The sequence below is a fragment of the Emydura macquarii genome, unplaced genomic scaffold (genome assembly GCF_026122565.2).
Source record: "Emydura macquarii macquarii isolate MOO-44397 ecotype Brisbane River unplaced genomic scaffold, CSIRO-AGI_Emac_v2 contig_2768, whole genome shotgun sequence".
NCBI lineage: Eukaryota > Metazoa > Chordata > Testudines > Chelidae > Emydura > Emydura macquarii.
The window spans coordinates 8742107-8763011 of record NW_027132905.1 but is presented as its reverse complement, the minus strand read 5'-3'; the positions used below and the strand labels follow the sequence as shown (position 1 = coordinate 8763011).

Below are 20905 nucleotides of genomic sequence, written 5' to 3'. Positions count from 1 at the left end.
GCCTCATTCCTGAATAATAAAAAATCCTTCTCCAACAAATAGTGGCTGTAAGGCTTGTAGAGAGAACCTGGCTGGCATCCAGCAGTAAAAAATGTCTGTCTTCCCCTACTTTGCACATCAGAAAGCATTAAATACTAAAAAGGAATGTCATTTCACCTCATTGTACAAATGGCTGCAGTTTTAAGAAGGATGTTGCCAGGCTGAAATATATATTAAAACAGAACAAACAGCAAAATTGCTTGCCTGACTTGCTCATGTTGTTTTACATTATTAAAGCATAAAGAATTTTAAAAACCTCATTTTCTTTCCCTTTTATATGCTGACTCTTTGCTTTTCCCTGGGGTGAAACAGGATTAGTTAATTTCACTTTTGTTTCTAATCAGTTTCATGGCCTGGTCCCTCCTGCAGTAGTGTGGGGAGGTGATGATCAAATTGGAAACGTGGTAGGGAAATGCAGGGCTGGATTAAGGCAATCCAGGGCCATATGACTCCACCCTTGTAGCCCTGCCCCTACACCAGGGTAGTGGCAGGATGACCCCCTCCTCTGCATATAAGCTGGGGCAGCAGCGCCCCTTCTTTCCTCTTAGGGGCAGCAGCCAGGTTCCCCCTCCCAGAGAGGAAGTGGTGGCAGCAGCATCCACTCCAACCACACATCCCAGCTGATGGGGTGTATCTGCTTGGAATGGTTGACTGAATTCACTGCGCTTCTCTCCTCCTGCCTTATACACAATCCTCTGCTGGGGTGGTATTGCCTGGGTCTCCCAGAGCATCACGTTTTGGGATTAACATTCCACTGAGCTGCATGGGGAAGTTCACACCTTTCAGGCCATCAGCAGATTCAGGCAGACATCACTGCAATGTTTACATGTGGGTGACATTCATCAAACTTTACTTCACATCCATGAGGACTAGAAAAGTATTAATGAAAGCTGAGGTTCTGATGTAATAATCACATGGTTTCTAGAGCCAGACTCTAGGCACAGGGCTGTAATGCCTATGGCTTAATCTGGCCCTAGAGACATATCTTTAACATCAACAAAAATGTACATTGAATTCAAAACATTTTGATTCATATTAGATTTGTATGTACATTTAAACAATCCCCCTCCCATTGTGTGCCTAAGTGCTTGGCCAAGTTAATCCGATGTTCTATTATTTTCACAATAATGAACGTTTATTGCCTTCTTGTGTTACTGACTATTTAAAAGAGCTTTCATTTGTCCATTACTTTGATTCAAGTGCTGACATGTATCATTCTTACACCTGGAAGTGACCTCATAAAGTGGTGATGTCAAATAGAGAATTCCATTCTTTTCTATCCAGAGTATTTCCGTTCGGAGTGCTTAGCCTTGTGCATTCTGAGTTACTTAAGGGAATACATAATAACCACCTAGATCTCTTAAACTAAATCATCTGAAAGTTTGAGTATGGAGCCTACAGAATCTTTTCATCAGAGACGACTTGTGTCCAACTTGGTTGTTGAAAATTTTAAGTCCTCATCTGATGTTCAAGTGAAACATGCTCTGTTCTGGCAATTCAGGTAAGTACTTGACAAAGTCCTTTTAAATATTAATTTAAATTTTTATCTACAAAGCAGTTATGATGAGTCAGATTCATCCTCCATGTAACTCTGATGTCACTGGAGCTTCCAAGTGATGTGTTTGGCTATTATTTATTTATATATTAAATTGAAGGCAAAGGATTTTTGCTTTCTGTTTGACTACACCTCAATGATGATTTCAGTAAGAATTTAATGAGAGAGACTATTCTTGAACACGCATTTAAATTAAATACCAAACAATTTTTGCTCTAGGGCCTTTAAATTGATTGCTAATAAGACAGGGCATCTGCTGATCTGGATATCCTGGAAAAAAGATTGGGAATTGCTTTGTTGTCTTGGAACTCTCTGAAAAATACTGGGAGCTTCTCAAAGACTGATTTAAAATTAAAAAAAAAAAATTGCAACTGAACATGCAAATCTATTTTTTAACTGATTGCAGATTTCAGGATGAGTAACCATCCCAGAGGCAATGGGCTGTATTCTTTGCTAATCAATTTTAGAGGATGCCTAAAGCGGAAGGGGAGAAATCCAGCCTGTGCCTGACCTTGTTCTCCTTGAAGTCATTGGGAAGCAGAATCAGCCTGTTGTTTGCCAGACTCCTGATAGTCCTAAAATTTACCCCCCCTGTTTTTTTGTCCCTTTAATTATTTGATAGGAGACGGGACACTGAATTTTGTGCATATATACGCAGATTACTGCAGAATTCCCTGTTCAACTCAATCATGATAAGCATCATCTCACTCAATGCAGTGTTCTTGGCTATGGAGACTGATTATGGTATTAGATTTAATTCTAATGACTATTTGGAGGTAAGGAGTTGGGCAATAAAATGGGTGGTAAGTTCTCCTTTCATTTCCCTAGTGTCTGCTGAAGATGCAGTCAGTTTTTTAAGTGTTTTTGTTTTCTATCCATGAATAACTGAGAAGAAAGTGGGACAAAAATGGGAGCCTGTGTTGCAGAAACCAGTGTAAACCGACGTAACTCCGTTGACACCAGTTTGCATCAGTTGTGGAGCTGGCCCAATGTGCACTGTAAGAAGGATGGCAGAAAGATTAACTCTAAAGCAACATCACAGAGATGCTCTAACTGATGCCATCTGAAACTGGGCCCCTCTTCACCATTCTATTCTATTCTATTACAACAGGCAGTGTTGTGTCTGCTTTGTACTGTTGGAGTGACACCAAGTGGGATTACTTAGGGAGTAGGCTCTGCCCCCAAATATTTAAATAAAAAAGTCAATTTTATTTTATTTTCTAAAATAAATAAATGCAGTGGTGGAAGCCCAGCCCCCAACGACTAACCCTACAATAACACAGTGGTGGGTGTGGCTATGCCCTGGTGAGTAACCTTAGTGTGGTTCTACAATAGGAGTGGGGACAAAGCAAGAAAATGCAGATCAGTGCCAACCTTCCCCACCATTTATTATTACTGAATTATTTTTAAAAATATTGCGACTGGGTCCTTTTTGTTGGTGCCGGTATTTTCTTTTAACCTTAAAAAGTTAACACCGTTAACTGTAACTCATATTTTCAATATTTGGTTTTCATACTGAAAAATTCTTTTCTCACACAGATCTTGATTTTCTTGTCTTACACAAGTCAGCTGCAGTACACAAATCTCTGAGTCTATATTCCAGTAATGGGGAAACCAAAAGACAAGCCTGGCTAACGTCAAGAAGTCCATTCACAGCTTGGAAAGTTTTAGAAAACTCCAGGTCCAGAAATAGACCCTACTTAGGGGAAAGGAGGAAGCATGATAGAACAGGAAATGAGGCAATCGGGAGACTTGGGCAAAACACAACTTCCCAAGGGCTCAGTTTCCCCATGGAAGGGATAATACAACCCTCAATAGCAGATAAAAATTGTTTTATGGCTAGTGGCATATTTGACATTTGCTTGACTCAATTAAATAATCATTTTTATCCTTTTTCTTGATTAGTTTGCACTCTTGATGACAACTCCATGTCACACTCCATGAGTATGTTTTCGAGTTTGATTAGCTCACCCGGCCCACTGCATGTGGCAGTCAGTGGGTGAGACCTATTTTGAACTATCCATTTTCATAGTGTATTAGGAATTGTTCTCATTTCAAGTTAATATTGCTCTGGGTCCTGTTAGCCAGCCCAATTGTTTAGACAAGCAAGAACTGTCCTAAGAGTTAACTCAGGAGAGAAGGGAGTATGATGGTCTACAAATACGTTAGAGTTGGGTGCCGTTATAAAATGGGTATTTACTGCCCTGTGGTATTTATAGTATTCCCTGCATTTGGAATGGTAAATTTAACTGTGGTAAATGCCCAGTTTCTAGTGTGCTCAGAGTATTTGAAGAGTGAACACTCCATGGATGGATAGGAACTCTTCAGGGTGGTACATAGCAGTACAATTAGGAATGTTAGGGTGAAATTTAAACTTAGGAAAAACTCCCTAACAGTGAGATGCATTCAGATTTCCCAAGAAAGTGGAACCATGTTATTTTAGAACATTTAAATGAGACTGGATGAAACACTAACAGATGCATTGGAAGGAGTGCGTAGCCTTGCGAGGGCAGGAAAGACTAAACGGCTTAACTTTGGCTACATCTTCATTGACGGCGGCAAATGACCCGCTCAGTCGATCCAGAAATCGACATATTAAGACTACCTTCTCAAGTGGCATAGTGCTGTGTCGACGGGAACACGGTTCCCATCAGCGCAGTGCAGTGAAGACGGTGCGCAGAACAGAACCACAGAAGTTGATGGGAGTTACGCAAGTTTTTTGCGTAACTTGCGTAACTCCTGTTGACTGCTGCCAAATCTCGGAGGTAAGTGTAGACAAGCCCTTTATCTGCATCCCTGTGTATCTAAGAGTAGGATAGAGCTGTTGATGAATCTAATTCAGGGTATAACAGGAACAACTGAAGGCTATTTTCTTCTGTAAACAAAGCCTGCCCCTGCGATAGCATGTTCTAGACCCATATTGTTTTCTTTTCAGCTGGCAGATCTGATTATTATGTCCATCTACACCGCAGAGTTCTTGCTGAAGTTTTATGTGGATCCCTTGAATTACTGGAGGAGTGGCTATAACCTGTTTGATGTTATCATTCTTCTCATTGCTTACCTCCCGTATACCATTGACAAAAATGACATCAAATACTACAGGACGTGGCGCATAGTTAAAGGTTTTCAGGCCCTCAAGATTCTGAAGCTTATCTCCTACAGCAGAGGCATGAGGGTAAATTGATTATCTGTAATTACAGGGGAAACACACTTCAGATTTTTATATCCAGGCCATTACAACTGCACTTTCCTTTCTTTCGACTTAAGGTTTTTGTTTTCCAACTTTTTTGTTGTGGATCGTTGGATCACATTCACCAAAAATAATTGACGAGAGTACAGCATAGGAGTTCAGTCATGCAGAAAACCTGACTTCAGTTACTTATCTAGGTTGCTTTTTAATCCTAACTTCTGAAATGGAGCTGAACATGAATTATACTGGCCAACTCTTGCAGTTAAACTGTGTTCAGCACCAATTAAGCTGCAGCCACTGCTGGTACCTGTTGTCAAAACCAGGTAATTTTCTTAGTGTAGACAAGCCTGGGCTGGCAGGCAATGCGGAGGGAACATGTTCAGCGAGTGGCAGATGTTACTCCACAGGGAGTCCAAACCAGGACTGCGGGGGATTTGTAATTATCCCCCAATCTCTTAAATTTAGTGGGGTTTTCAGCAGAGACTTTGCAGCCTTCTGACAGCATGCCAGAGAAAGACAAACTGATGTAAGAGCGACAAAATCGCACCAGTTTAAGTCAATCGATGAAACTTCATGTGTTGAGTAGGTCTTGGTCTACCATCAAAAAGTATACCGGCATAGCTGTGTCAGTCGGGGGTGTGAAAAAACAATACCCTTGACCCATATAGCTATGCCAGCAAAAACCCCCAGTGTAGGCACTGCTATGGCGATAGAAGCGTGCTTCTGTAAGCATAATTAACATCATTTGGGAAGGTGATGTTCTTACACTGACTGAAAAACTCCTTCTGTCGGTGCATGATGCATCTACTTTACGCTGGCATAGGCGCTGTAGTGTGGAGATAGTTTAGGTCTCGGTGATATGCTAGTCCAATGCCTGTGACGTTGTAGTGGAAATAAATCTGGACTGTGGCACCCCTAAATGAATCAGACAGGTGCAGGAAGCAGTTGTGGCTGCTGATAAAGGGGACAGCATGTGCTTGTATAAACTTCCCAGGTTAGGAGGCACTGCTTAGATTCGCTGCTGAGGGAGTGAGATAGATTGGGGTTCTCAGACTTCTTCTGCTGGGACCCCCTTTGAAAATATTTCAGGCTGTGACGACCCCCTTCATGCCATGCCAACCCTTACTGCTGCTGCTGGCGGCGGCGCTGCCTTCAGAGCTGGGTGCTTGGCCAGCAGCCGCTGCTCTCGTGACCCCCCTACAACAGTCTTGTTGACCCCCTTTTGGGTCGGGATCCCCAGCTTGAGAAACACTGGTATGAACTGGGACTGTCAGGAAAACTGCAGTCAAGCCTGAACAGACAACCCTTATTAGCGAGCCACCTGTCTAAAAAGCCCACTCCAAAGTAGCTCCCTGAGAACTAAGTACAATTCAGCCCTAACTTTATTAGAAACATCACCTATGTAGTGCAAGCAATTTTTACTGGTCCCTTGAGTGATCATGGGTTTCACTGAATTTTTTGGTAATATAACTAACCCCTTTAGTGACTGCAGTTTGTGCTGTAGCATAGAAATAGCTGCAACCTTTGCAGTGTCTCTGTATGCTACCAGTGTGTGCTGAGCCTTCTGGAGTGACGTTGGTTGTTACTTGAGTATGGGGGGAGGGCTGAAGAAATTTAATATTTTTGAGTTTTCAAAAGTCCACAGCATGAACATTTTTTGCTTTCTGCTTCTCCCATGTTCAGTGAGATTTCCCTTGTCTTTTTCATTTTACCACAGTGCTGTGAATGGGTGGGGGGGAAGCTATTAAAAATAAGTCACACATGCTGTTTTTAGTCCATGTGTGTTTTTCTCTCAAGCACACCATCTCTTACTTAGTTTTCTCCGGACAACTCTGGAGGTTTATTTTTAGGAGGGAGTTAATGTGGATAGTGACTGTTCAGGCAGCATTTCTGCATGTAATTAATTGGTTGGGTAGCCCACCAGAAGTGGGACATTTATGGGCATACGGCTCTTATAATGTTCACTTCCGAGCCTTCATTCCTCTAGTTTGGATCATAAACTTCCATGATTGCTTGACTTTTATATGTTAATTATTCAGTGTAGCTGGAAGAGGGGACAAATTTGAGGTATGTAAATAATAAAGTGTGTTGGGTGTTGCTATTTATCCTTTCTGATAACACCAGAACAAGGGGACTCACAGCAAAACGAGCAGCCATTTACATTTTATTAAATGATTTTTTTCCAAGCACAGTGCATGATTAACTGGTGGAACTCATTGCCACTGGATAGTAATGAGACCAAGGTCTTACCAAGGGTTTAAAAAATAATATATAAATAAAATAATTTAAGGTAAAATTGGGCATCTAACTCGCACTAGACACCTATTTGCAACTTTGGGAGCCTAAATACCTTTGCAAATCTTGCCCTTAGGAGCCTAATATTTATTGAAAGTCAATGGGACTTAGGTTCCAATATCTTGTAAGTACTTTTTCAAAATTGTACTCTGAGGCATTTCCGTGACTATCCGGGATATACGATAAAAATGGATAAGGGGTGAAAATCCTCATTCTTCAGGGCATAAACCTCCCACTTCCTATGCCAAGGCAATTAGAAATATCCTTTATGAGCAAGTTATCCTGTAATTGTCCATCATGATGTTTCGTGCATCCTCCTCTGAAGTATTTGCTACTGACTGTTACTGGAGACAGGTCACTCAATGGACAATTGCTCTGATCCAGCCTGGTGTGTTCATAGCGACTGCCGGTCTTTGCTAAAAGACATTCTGTGTAAAATTTGCTACAGTCTGCCCCAGTGAGCTTTGCTGAAGGTGTGGGAGTCTATTTGTCCCTATATGTGTATTATAATTTATTAATTGAAGTCTGTATTAGCCCTTAACAGGGAAACTGTATTTAATGCTGAAAACTCAAACATGTACCACATTCTTGGCATGCTTCCCTTTATTAATTAAAAAACTCTTTAAAACACTCTGCCTTCCACCTTAGGGCAATAAATTTCCACCTCGAGGAAATAATTTCCTTGTTGTATTCCATACAGAGCAGTTCTGTTAGCTGTGATCCCAGTCTTCGGGTAGGCTCCATTCATCTTTATTTCAATTTGAAAATAAACTTTTAAAATGCCAGGTTGTTCCAAAACTCAACTTTTCTGCTTTTTTAAAAATGTATTTGGGATTAATTTCAACACAGTTTAGGAAGACCATGAGACAAAGCTGCTTCTTAATAGCAGAAGCACATAGGAACTGCTATGGATTGCTGAAGGTGTACAGAAACATCAGGACGTGCCATAGAAACTGAAAATTATATGATGCTTTTATACAAGGCTAGACGGCAGTCACCAATGGCATTTTATGGCTCTCTTGTTACGTCTAGTTATGAGTGATTGTTGTTCTCTAGGATCGTGTGCACCACCCACATTTGCTGAACACTATGACATAACTTGATAAAAATGTCACATAGTTTTTGGGTAAATGGCTTTTGTTCCCACTCCCAGAAACAGATACAAGAATAAAATTAGGCGCTGAGTGCAAACAGGGTGGCTAAGTTTCCATAGACAAAAGATGAAGGTCACCAGTGTGGGTTACCTAAGGAGCACTGTCTGTACCCAGATCTCTGAAATGTGTCACACTTTGTCTGTTGTTAGGAGCACTCTGCGAAGTGTTCCTTCCTGCAAGAAAAGGCATACGGCTTCTGTGCTCTGTCGTCACTGGATGTTAACATGATTGCACACACTTAAATACACACACACTCTGACATTCCATCCAGTAGAGGGCAGTGGTGTTTACATGCATGTGGGAAGAATGCTAGAGTGTTGCATAAATTATAGCTGGGGCTGATAGCCCTGCCTATTATTCTGGTGGCCCAACACTTCCCATTCTAAGACATCAGTTTTTCATTTGCTTATAACTTTGCCAAGCTTTACCCATGCAGGCTGAAATTTCGCATGCTGGGTGACGGCCAGCCTCAGGCTACATTTTTTGGTAAACTTCAGCCAAAATGGTGCAGCCATTTCCAAGAACAAGGGTAGGGAACATAAATTGTTTTGCTCGTACTAAAAAATTCTGGCAACTTCTTCTTTGAAAAACTCTAGTGCTCCTATGCTTTGGAGCAGCGGCTGTATATTGAGTGCAGTGGTGGCCTTTATGACAGAGATGAGTCTTTTGCTGTGCCTGTGAAATTCTGCCCAAAGTATAAGACTTTCTTTGCACATGCTCAGTAGAGACTTGGTAGATTTTGGCAGCTAAAATCTCTGACTCTTCACTGAGCATGCTCCATTCCTTCATAGGTTCTATGTGTGACCAGACTCTGCATACCCCATCCCAGCGGAGTGACTGAGCATGCTCCAGCTCAAGGCTATAGGAACTCAGAAGGACTTTCCCCATAATGGTTGCTCCCACCTGCTCCAGACCTGGGTGGGTCCAGTCATTGGAATTGAGATCAGGGAGCCTGTTTCTTCTGTGTTCTCAGTTATCCCTCCCCATCCCTCTCTTGCTGTCACACAGGCAGCAAGGAAGACAGGACAAAAGCAGGACTTGGGGGAGGGAAAGGAGTAGATTGGACCGAGGCGTCTGGTAAGACTGGGATGGTGGAGGAGAGAAACTGGGACTGGGAACTGACTGGACAAGAAGCCTGGATGGTGAGCTGGTGTGGGAGGGGGGGTCTGGGGCTGGTTGAGCAGGAAGGTTGGGACTGGAGGCTTGAGGGGGAAGGGAGGCTGGAACTGGATGGGCAAAGAGACTGGAACTGGGAGCCAGTGAAGGAAAGGGAGTGTGGGACTGGGAGTCAGTTGGCTGAGGAAGGAACATTAAGATTGATGAGGAGGTGGGGTGGGAGACTGGGACTGGCTGGTCAAGGAGACTAGAAACCAGTGGAGCAAAGTGTTTAATTACACCATAACATACTATTTTTTCCACAGGACCCCTGCCTCAATCAGTGAATAGGATGGACGGTGCTCTCTTATGGAGCAGCTATTCAATATCCATCCTGTGCACTGAGTGAGGTACGGGCCCTATGGAAAAAATAGTATGTGGTCAAGTAATTAAGACTGTCATAATGCATACACACAAGGGGAGTGAATTAAGGTTATGCAGGCAATCTGAAATTTGGCTTTTCCTAATTTCTGAGTGCTTGCGTTTGCGACCTTAATACAGTTCTTTCTTTGTGATACAGATATATCTTCAAGCATTTTATGTTGCAGTTTGCTTGCAAGTATCTTATAGCTGAATGTTGTGTTACTTTTCTCAGATAAAAACCCAGGTTTTAACTTTGTTAGGCTTTAAATGAATTATTCTCTTCCTCCGTTTCATACTCAGGAAAAAGTAAAACTGGCTTTACGTAGTGTATGGTGAGCAGCGTTCAGGGCTTCGTAGATGATGACCAGCACTTCAGTTTGCATCCAGGAGTATTAGTGACTAGTGCAGAGCCAGCAATGCAGAGCATTCTATTGTTTGCTCCTCCCTGTTAGAAGGCGAGTAGCGACATTCTGCACTAACTGAGGCTTGAGAGAGGCCGCAGCAGGTTGGCAGGGCTCTGTCAGCAAATCTGAGAGCCCTACGTGAAGCAGCTGATGTCCTGCTGACTCATTGTGACAGGTGCAGTTTGCGAACTCACTGAGGGGAGAACAGAGGTGGGAACGGCTCCTAGAGGTTGGGAACTAGGGCGCTAGAATGGTGGAAATCCTGGAGGGAAACTTTAGGAAAAGCCAAGGTCAGGGAAGTAGCTCTGACTGAGGTTTATGATTTGTCCTTCTCTTTGAGTAACCCATAAAGCCAGACTGCACAAAAGACGTGGGTTTGGCCCTTAGCTCCAGGTCCGGGTAGTCTGTTGAGAATGAGATAGGAACTCAGCCCATTGACCGGGACCCTCCAAGGTAGCATCCCGAGGAGAGCATTGCAGCTGTACAACGTGGAAGTGATGCAGGCAAGGTGAAGCGAGGAAAGGATGCAATCTCCCTGCGAGCTGAAGATGAAAGCAGGCATTTCTGGCCACAATCGCAACTTCAGGCCAGGAGCAGAGCCAACACCTATAGGATCTCAATGCACCTTGACAAGTACAGAGAGATGCCCTCAATTCGGGGTGCAGTCAGCCTCTGGTATCCCTTGAGTCTGAATCTGAACTGAGCTTTTCCCCAGGTTAGACTCTCTGACCGCCAGGGGCTGGCACCTTGGCTAAAGTTGACGTTCACTCATTGCTCACACTGGGCATCAGCAATAGTACCGCTGAAGTGCTGTTGAAAACCATTTAACTTCGGGTGTAAGTAGCAGCATGTAGTGGTCAGCGTCATTTCAGAAAACATGTCTGTGCCCTCGTCTACAATGGGTACATTTTTGTGGCCTCTTCCACAGTAGCCATTTCTCCCTAAAATATCCCACGGTTGCCATCACCCGTGTGAGCCCTAGAGTTGATAAGGTTGATGAGGTAAGAGTAGATAAGGTAGATAAGATAGATGTACAGATTGACACTGTGTTTAAAACACAAGCAGCTGATCTACGCTATCTCCCACCATTGCTACCATTGGTGAAGCTACAGTCAAAAGTTTTAGGGAAAAAGGCTAGTGTAGGCTAGATATAAAAAAGGCTTCAGCATCTTGTCACATCTGCCCTGGATGGAAGCTAGCGGCATGAAACTCAATCCATATAAGATGGAGGTGATACCTAGTGCCAGAAGGAACAGCTGGAGGAATTAGCCCGGGGTGTTACTGCTTCCTAAGTTACTGATGTGAGTAGATATTTCTTAGGGTAGACAAGGTTTAGGAAAGCATGGAACGATCCACCTGATTGCAGGGGAAATCCTTAATCCAGCATAATAAAATTAACCACTTGGCAACCAGAAGGGATTGGAAAGAGCATCTTATGTTCGCTTTGCACAAATCTGTTAAGCAGGAAGTGCCATCTTAATAGATCAACTGGGAAGATTACAGAGTTTTAACGTGAGATGCTGTCAACAGCCCGAGACATTGTTTAAAAAAAGGAAATGATAAATTTCCAGTGTACTGTCTGAGGTACCCTGGCATTAGCACATTTATCATAATCAGGGAAAGTCATCCAATCTGTCCCTTAGCCAGCGTCTGGAGAAATATAACATTGATGCAAGAGGCTGTGTGTAGTTTTCTGCAATTTAGAGTTAATAGAAATGTTTGCAGTTTGGCTGAGATCCATTACCAATGGTCTGACTTAAGATCTATTCCAAAATCAGTATCCCATCAATTCCTGAGTATCTTGTGTATACATTGATGTAATCCGTAGAACTTTATAAGGATTTGCTCTGTCTGTAGCTGTTCTTGTGTCATGAACCCTTGCTTTACAGTGATTTCTTAATGTGCGCAATACATAGGCGTTATCATAGTGGAAAAGACCGTTGGCTCATCTGACAACCTCTCTCTGATCAAGCAGTATTGGATTTATCTAGTAAACTATACAGTGATGAGCAGGGTGGAAATTTCTTCCTGACCCTAGTTCATGAGCAGACTCTATACTGAAGCATGACGACTAATGTTCAACTAATTTAATACAAAAGTTCTTATTACAAAGTGCCTAATCTTTTATGAATGAAATCGATTGCTCTGTTACTACTGTGCAGCAATGAGCCAACAGGGTGATTAAAATAGGTTGGGAAAATTGTTTTACATGTGCTCCTTTTGAATTGATTGAGTGTTCTTGATTGTTTTACAAGACACTACAAAGCTCCTTAACTTTTCATCTTTACTCTTATTTATACATTTGCCCTACTTAATAGTAGAATAAACAAAATGAATGGTAAATGCATTGTGGACTGTTCGGCTATTGGCTAGAAGACATGGAGGGTTGCAGTTCAGAAGGCGGGATGGTGAGATCTTGACCTCCTAGCAGCTGGACTCTTGAGATAATGAATCATACTCAACACTTCTGTAGTGCCTTTCGTTCCAAGACCACGAAGCTCTTAAACATGGATGAATGAATGAAGATTTACAACAGCCTGTTGTAAAGCGTGATGGGGAGTCGGTGCCTGAGCTGGGAATAAAACCCCTAATTCCAGAATCCCTGTTCCAGGCTCTTGCCTGTAGGCAATACTTCCTTACGGCTGACAAGTAGAAAGGACTCCCCTGAAGTTCAAGGAGAAGAACTATCTCTGTGATGGCCATACATGATCAGGACCTTTGTGTTTTCAATGTCTCATTTTATAGAGGCAAGCCACTGCCCCGCACACAGCACCCTCAACCCGTGCTGGGGAATTAGCTGAGAACAGGCTCAAAGGGAAGAGTGCCACCTACTGAATCACAAGCGCCACTTCCTGTGCCAGGTCATTTTAATTAAACAAGTGTTTTCTTTCCGTTAGAGCTGAGTGTCTCCACTCTAAACTGCGCACGCTTGTTTTCCTGTATTGCAGAGTTTGATGACAGCCTTAGGCCAGACTGTGAAGACTGTGATCTATGTCCTTGTCCTGCTGTTCCTGTTAATGTTTATCTTTGCCATTTTGGGCTATGGTTTGTATGGAGACCCTGAAACCGGCGACCGTAAAAACTGGGGCAACCTAGCATCTGCCTTTTTCACCCTCTTCAGTTTAGTAACGGTAATTTCTGTTGTTCTTCCCGTTTTATATCTGCCCGCTAGAGAAAGTGTTGTAACCACGACCTCTGGTTTTGGGTGGGATGATGTTGGGATGCCATTTAACTAAACTGTGATTGTTCTCAGCATTAAAGATGGTGGGAGCTGTTCCCCGGGTTTAATTTAATTTCAGATGGTTGTGAAAGTTCAGCTTGATGGATAGATTCATTTTTCTGGCATGAAAAATTCACAGGGGGAAACTTGTTGAGTTGACAGCAATGGGATATTTGGTAGGATTGCTTTCATGTGGCATCTGAGGCTCTAAGCAACTGGGGGAAAACTGAGTTCAGTTTAAAAAAGAGAGTGAGAGATTTAATATGGTTTGTGAGTCGTGCTGTGGTTTGGAACTAATCGATCAGAGATTCAATGCGTTTGCAGGTTGATGGCTGGACAGATTTACAGAATGAAACAGACGAGCGTGGCTTTAGTTCCAGCAAAGCCTTCACAATAGTGTTCATCTTGCTGGGATTCTTTGTGTTTTTCAATATGTCTATTGGAGTTGTGATTATAAATATCCAGGTAAGTTGGGTTTTCTTTATTCTTTGTGTGTCTATAACGACAGGGTCATTGGTCTGAAAACTCGTGTGTTCACTGTTTGAAGGCTGGCCTTTTGACACTGTGGGAGACCAAAGTCCTCTGTCCCCTGCACAGGAACAAAATACCTTCCCCTCAAAGCCCTGCTGTTTGTTTCAGACCCGAAGGGAGCATTTTCAGTGGAGAAAGGTAGTCACTGTTCCCATGTAGGATCAGTGCAAGGCGTACGTACAACAGGCAGCTGTACGGCATCCCGGCCCTTGGCTGCGTCATGCAGAGCCAATCAGAAACTCTCCATCCTCACTCAGCTGCTAAAACTTCCCTGTGCTTCCACCCTTGCAGCCGGTCCCTCCCGTTTGTGAGGGTAAAGGAAGCGTGCCTGGAAACACTCCCCCCCACTACACCGAGGCCCCTCAGAACCTAGGGGAAATTGGTGTCCATTTAATCCCGAAGCATCTGGTAGAGGCTGCTGCTGGAAACAGGATACTGAGCTAGGTGGACCGCTTCTCCAATTTTATGTTCCTGTGGCATCCCGGGCAAAACAGCTAGCCAGGGTGCAACTGTGAGGTGGAAATCGGCTGGACTGACTCTACCAGACTCAGCAGGTGATGAACAGCTTTGTTGCTGTGAGATTGGGCTGGATTTAAATAAGTGATTTAAAGGCGAAGGTGTCTCTGACCAGTCTCCTGAGTCATCCAGTTATGTCTCCAGCCCATTTAAGAGACACTCTTTTGGTATTTATAGGACTCCACTCAGAATTATGAACGGGAGCTTAAAGCAGAAAAGCATGCTGCTCTTCAGGCCAATAAGCAGGCCATATTGCAGAGACAACAGGAAGAAGTAAACATGCTAATGCACCAGCAGGTAGATGCACTGAACTGAGTTTATCTGAAGGTTATTGAACAGCATAAGTATTATAAACATCTGTAAGATATACATGGAGTTGAGCTGTGCAAGAGAGCACGGAGCAGGGGTGGCCGAACTTACTGACCACCCCCAACACCCACCTCCCCACAGGGCAGAAGCTCTGAGCTCCCCACCCCAGTCTGAATGGGGGTGGGAGGCCATAGGGGGACTTTGCAAGCTGCACTTTAACTGTAAAAGAGACACACGCAGCTCATGAGCCAGTTTTGCCACCCCTGGTCTAGAGATATTATCAATACAGGACGTTGTATTCATTTGGCTCACAGAAGCAATTTTCTAAGCTTTTTCACCTTCTGAAATAAGCCAAGCCATAGACCTTCCTCTGTGTCCTTTTATAAGTTTGTGTCTCTGTGTGTGTGTGTGTGTATTTCATTTTGAATCTTCTGGTTAAGAAGAAAATTTCAGAGTGGAAAACTCCCCTAAATATTTAAAATAATAATTTCTGAAATTGATCCCCATTGCTTGTTTTTTCTGAAATATTTCCACATTGTTCCAATATTGTTAAAAGTAGCTCAGTTTGTATTATCATGGCACCTCCGTCTGCGCATACATTCTACAATAGCCATATATTTCTTCTGATTTGTTGTTAAATTCTATAGGCAGTATTTTGAAATCCACTAAAGTCAGGTCAGGCGCATCTTTCAAAGTTGGCTTAGTCTGTGTCTACACTGTCCCACAGATTGGACTACAGGGAATGTGAATAGTAATGTGCACCGAAGTTCTGCTCTGGACACCATGGATGTGAACTAGAAGGTTCCTAGTTTGCATTAATGTAGTCCTGTTTGAAGAGGACAACGTTTCCTCAAACTAGGAACCTTTTAGTTTGTGCTCACGGTGGCCACCCGGGGAAGGTAGAATGCAACACGTCGGTGCACACTGCGATTCACATTCCCGTAGTGGGAACTGTGGGGCAGTGTAGACAAAACCTTTCTCAAAATCAGTTTCTTTAAGCGGGAATATCATTTTCTGTGTTTAACTCTCGTAAAATGTATCTAAAGTCTGTTTTTACGAACTTGAAATTCATGTAATGGCTGATTTTGATTTTTTTTTACTCTGACCGTTTTTGACAGTGGACTTTTATGAAGCTGATCAGATATCATTGTAAATACTGCTGCTTCAATGTAGATGATTGGAATAAGCTGACTGCCTTTCCCACGCCACCCCTTCTGCTCGTTCCATTCTCAGTATTAGCAGATACAATGTAAAAATAAGCAGCTCAGTCTAGCTCAGTTGCTGGTGCTTTTGCCTTATGGGCTATAAAGTCATTGATTCAAGTTCCATAGAGAGTGACTGATGTAAGGTTAATGATTTCAGTTGCATCCGGTATCCATTGCTGATACGAGGTGGGATGGGCTGTATCCTGTTAGAGGAACAATCTCTTTGGATGAGACCCTGAACTGCCATCCCCTCTGCCAGATCTGGTAGTTGTCCATCTGCCAAATAAAGGTCCTGTGACACTTCTGAAAAGAGAGTAACTTTGGCATGCTGGCCAGTGTTCTCCCTGGGTGTGTCTGCACGGCAGCTGAGAGCGTCCCTCCCAGGCCAGGTGGACAGATTGGCGCTAGCTCCGTTTGAGTCAGCACACTAAAAATAGCTGTGTGCTCCTTGCTGCACTGGCAGAGGCTTGGGCCAGCTGGCTTGTGAGGCTTGCTCCAAGATGCAGGGTAGACGTACCCTCAGTGTTTTAAAAACAAAAACCATGGGGCCAGGTTCTCAGCCCTTCTTCCAGTTTTGCACACCCACTGTTAATGTTCATGAAACCAGGCAGTCCTCATGAACCCTGCTGTGGCTAGAGCGACTGGCTGCGTGCGCAAAACTGGCCATGCAAAACTGCAGGCCAGGGTTGAAAGCGCTGGGTAAGTTATTGCTGAGGATTCAGGCTCCATCTGCCTCCACGGTCTCTGCACTGCTATCATCTTTCATGAAGTTCCTTCAAATACCTGGAGAATGAAAGTTGCTACATAAAAACCTGTTCTAGTTTAACAATGCGTTTTCCTGGGATATTTTTTCGCACTAGAAAACCAGTGAATATAAAACCTTCAGTGAACTGGTGGAGGAATTCAAAAAGACATTACATCATTCTGATCCTATGGTCTTAGAAGATTTCTGTGCCAGCATCCCATTTATTGATCTTTATTTGACATCCCTCAATCTTCAGGATAATACAATTTACAGGTAGGTAACCTAGGTGTAAACAAAGAGAGGCCAAGATGTTAGAAAACTTAAAACTGCACATTTGTTTCTTCGGAGTAAATACTGGCCATCTCCTTGGCATTTTTACTGGAGAGTCTGTGACTAATTAGTCTCCTTGAGTGAAAGAGCTGCAGGCCTCTGAATGGACTGGGAGGATTCAGTTAAAGACGCTTGGTCTAACTGAAGCGGATCGGCCGTGTTTACAGGCCACACCATACAGAAGGCTTGCTAGGCTCTTGCTAAAGTCCAACAGGCTTGGGTATCCCATGGATGGGTAGAGCTGTGTTAGGGAATGACACCGTAATAGTGTTGACTTTCCCCTCACATTTGCAGATCTCTTGCTCTAGGTTCTGAGGTCTGCGGATGATGGTGCTTCTCTAGTCTGTGCAAATAGTATTCAGAGTGCTGATGGTTTTTTTCTGGTACTAAGTTATTACAACCTTCTGAGGCTGGCACGATGCTTTGCCGTGCTGGGAATCTGAGTTTGGTCCTAACCTTGGCCCTTCATTTCGAGACTGGGAGCTCCCAAAGGCACTCAGGTAACAAAGCCATGGCTGTACAGTCAGGTGGTAAGGTCTTTGGCTACCCATATATGCCACCTGGGGCCTGAAATTCAGGACCTTGCGCTCCAAAACTACTCGAGCTAAAGGAGAATCGTTATGAGCTGTGAGGATCATTCCGTAGCAGTCTATGAGCCAGCCACTGCAGCGCAAAGTGATCCCTAACAAACACTGGAGCAGATCTGACATGCCATTCAGTAGAGGGCAACGGTACCTGGACACACTGGCCAATACATTTACAGGCTCCTCCAGCCCAGGAGGGGAACACCGCATGTCACTGCAACCTCCTGTGGGGGAGTCATGCGATGAGGATGATGATGAGATCGTGAGGTAACTGATGTCCGGTACGACTCTTTCACTGCTGGGAGAGCTATGTGGTCCTATGAAAGGAGTAGGAAGTAGGAATACTCAGTACCTGGCAAGCGCGGAGGGCTCTATTCAGGAGGATGAAAAGAGAATGCCCACTTGAAATAATGCTAAACCCCAGAAGAAGCCTGCAGAAAATGTGACTGCATAATGGGACCGGATTTGGCATCTGTTACTACAGCAAGATTTGGAGATCAACTAAAAAAATCTTTCTTCAAACAACCAACCCCCCTTAAACAACTGATTACCCAAATGGTCTGAGAGCCATGTTGAGTCTCCTTTGTGTTGTGTAAATCAACATACACACATGGGGACAGCACGGCTGACTGTAGGAGTCTGTGCTGCTGTGTTTCTTTTCCCACCGCACTGCAGGAGGTTATCTCTACAGCTGGACAACATTGTCATCATGAAACCCAAATCCAGGTGAAACTTGCCTGATTTTAGATTTCATGAAAAACATGCGTTTCAGGCCAGGTTTGTTGAAACATTGACTGATTTCTCTCTCAAGAAAACCTCTTGTAGATTGTTAGGTTTTGTAAGTTGTTTTGAATCATCTTATAGAAAGCCATAGAGATTTTTATCCCCGGTATAGAATTCTTTAGGTTAGATTCTAGAAAGGATCTCTTTCTCTATAAAAATCTGACTATTCACCATGGTATTTAAGCACCTCACAGTCTTTAGTGTATTTTTGACTGGAGACATTTCAACGTAACATTTTTTTTCACTGGAATTTGATGATTTGTTGAAATCAAGCCGTTCTGTAGGACCCTGTCAATTTTGTTTCCACTGATTTCCGGCCAGCTTGCCCACCTGGTTCCATAGCAGCTCATCTGATGGACTGCTGCAGAGTCTGGGTTTCCAGCCCACTGGGCTGCCTTACAATCAGAGCTCCCAGCAGAGAACGGTAATTCCATTTCATGGAGAATTTGAAAGTTTGAGGTTTTGTTCCAAACCGGAACCAAACCAAATTTCAAAATTCTCCACAAAACGGAATGATCATTACTGCCCATTATTTATCCTCACAACACCCCTGGACGTAAGGCAGGGCTATTATCCCCATTTACAGATGGGGAACTGATCCCAGAGGGATGAAATGACTTGCCCTTGGTCACGCAGGATGTCTGGGGTGGAGCAGGGAATGGAACCCCAGGCCTCCCATGTCCCAAGTCAGCATCACAAGCACTGTATCATGCTTCCTCCCATATTAAAATGTTCAGGGCTTTTCCTTCTGTGGAGGTCAGCAAACTTTTCTGCCAAGCTGGGCTCAGTGTTGCACCCACTGACCCTGTTAGTTTTATGCCGTCAGACAGAATTTGTGAGAGACTCTGTGGTGTCTTTCAGCCCTAAATCAGGCCAAAATTTTGCTTTGAGTTTTGAGATATGTTAGAACTCAAAACACAGACAGTGAAGATGAAGGAGCATGGGAATTGTCATGTCGGATTAAAGCAATGCTCCATCTCATCCAGTATCCTGTCTCTGATGGTGGCCAATTCGGTAATGGACCTTTATGGAATTTACTCAAGGAGGAAGTTTCTTTCTAACCCTAAGCAGTTAGAGTATACCATCACCATGTAACTAAACCAAAATAAGCTTCCAGCTATCCCCAGTGAATTGAAACTACTGAGTTTTGCATGATTCTGGTTAACCTTGATGCGTTGCTGGTATATTGCCAGGTTTTGGTATTTATTTTGTTTAAAAGTCCTAGATCAGGGATCCTGTAATTTTTTCACTCTGTGGACTAATTTATAAGAGACAGACCTTTTGAGGGATTCATGTCCTTAATCAGCACTGAACTGCTGACCCATTTCCATTCTGTGCACTGCACGAACAGATCAGCGTTCCAAGAAAACGAACATTTTGATATATGCATTGAATACCTTCTTGAGCTAGTCACACTGCGAGACCTGTCTGCTGCTGCAAATATTTGATCTTAAAGCAAAAAGATATTTACAATTACTTACAGAAAATTTGCACAGAAGAGAGACTAGTTTTTTGCAAAATATCTAATATTGTTCATCACTCTTTTTATCTTGTTAAATGAACAGTGAGAGGTCAGAATAATGGAGACTATACTTCTCCATATATGTTTTTCACTGGCCTCTTCACATTTTCCATCACATTTGAATGCACTGAAATGATAATTGGATATTTTAGCCATGCTCTTGTCTTCTCCCTGTAGGTTACAAGAACTCTATTATGAACTTGTTGGCATATTGAACACCATGTTGGAAGACTTGGGAGAAAAATCCATGCTGCCCCCAGAGAAAGATACAAAGAGTTAAATGTTCTAGTATAGAAAATGTGATGCTTTGCTGTTGTAAATAGCATTGTTTAAAAATAAAGCATAAAAATACATAAATAAAAATAACTCAGAGGAGATTTACTTCTCCCTTTGATAACTTATGTGTCTCCTTATAATAATTCTGCACACTAATGCAGTACTTTTGACAGAGGCAGTGTGAACTAATGGATAGAGCGCTTGCCTGGAATTCAGACGACCTGGGATTTACTCTCAACTCTGTGACCAGCCTGCTGGGTGACGTAGGGCAAATCCCCATCTGTAAAATGAGGAGAATGATACTGACCTCCTTTACAAAGCGCTTTGAGATCTAGTGATGAAAAGCAATATATAAGAACTGGGTATTATTATTGTTTAAGAACCTCAACATGCCTTATAGATATTGATTGATTTAGGTATTATTCTGCATTACCATTTTACAGCTGAAACTGTCAAGCAGAGAGATTTAAGGCCCTGATATTTCTGGAAAGTTTGTGGCAAACCTGGGATTAGACTCCCATTCTCTTGACTCCCAGTCCAGTGCTTTAACTGCCAGATCATCCTTCCTGCCTTTATAATCCAAAGTATTCCTGAGCTAACATAGGGACTATGCTAAACAAGAGGCAGATGAAACATACTAAAGCAATCGTCCATAATATCTCTAAATGTAGCAGTTCATTTTAGTGATGGGATTCCAGTTAGAACCTTGGCAGAACCAGCTTGGGTTTG

At 43.0% G+C, this 20905-nt stretch overlaps 1 protein-coding gene across 1 annotated transcript; it reads left to right on the top strand.

Moving 5' to 3' along the window:
- The first annotated feature begins 1427 nt into the window (after positions 1-1427).
- On the top strand, positions 1428-20235 carry CATSPER3 (cation channel sperm associated 3). Its single transcript, XM_067567463.1, has 8 exons — positions 1428-1540; positions 2217-2370; positions 4530-4769; positions 13104-13286; positions 13700-13840; positions 14600-14719; positions 16797-16954; positions 20078-20235. Exons 1-8 carry the CDS (start codon positions 1428-1430, stop codon positions 20178-20180), a joined length of 1212 nt encoding a protein of 403 aa, XP_067423564.1. The 3' UTR covers positions 20181-20235.
- Positions 20236-20905: the final 670 nt, after the last annotated feature.

Bases quoted from the DNA above. Each gene is read 5' to 3' on its own strand.
- CATSPER3 (XM_067567463.1), top strand. From the start codon at position 1,428: ATGGAGCCTACAGAATCTTTTCATCAGAGACGACTTGTGTCCAACTTG. The intron at 4,770-13,103 runs GTAAATTGATTA...CCTGTATTGCAG, and splicing joins CCTACAGCAGAGGCATGAGG to AGTTTGATGACAGCCTTAGG. The intron at 13,287-13,699 runs GTAATTTCTGTT...ATGCGTTTGCAG, and splicing joins CCCTCTTCAGTTTAGTAACG to GTTGATGGCTGGACAGATTT.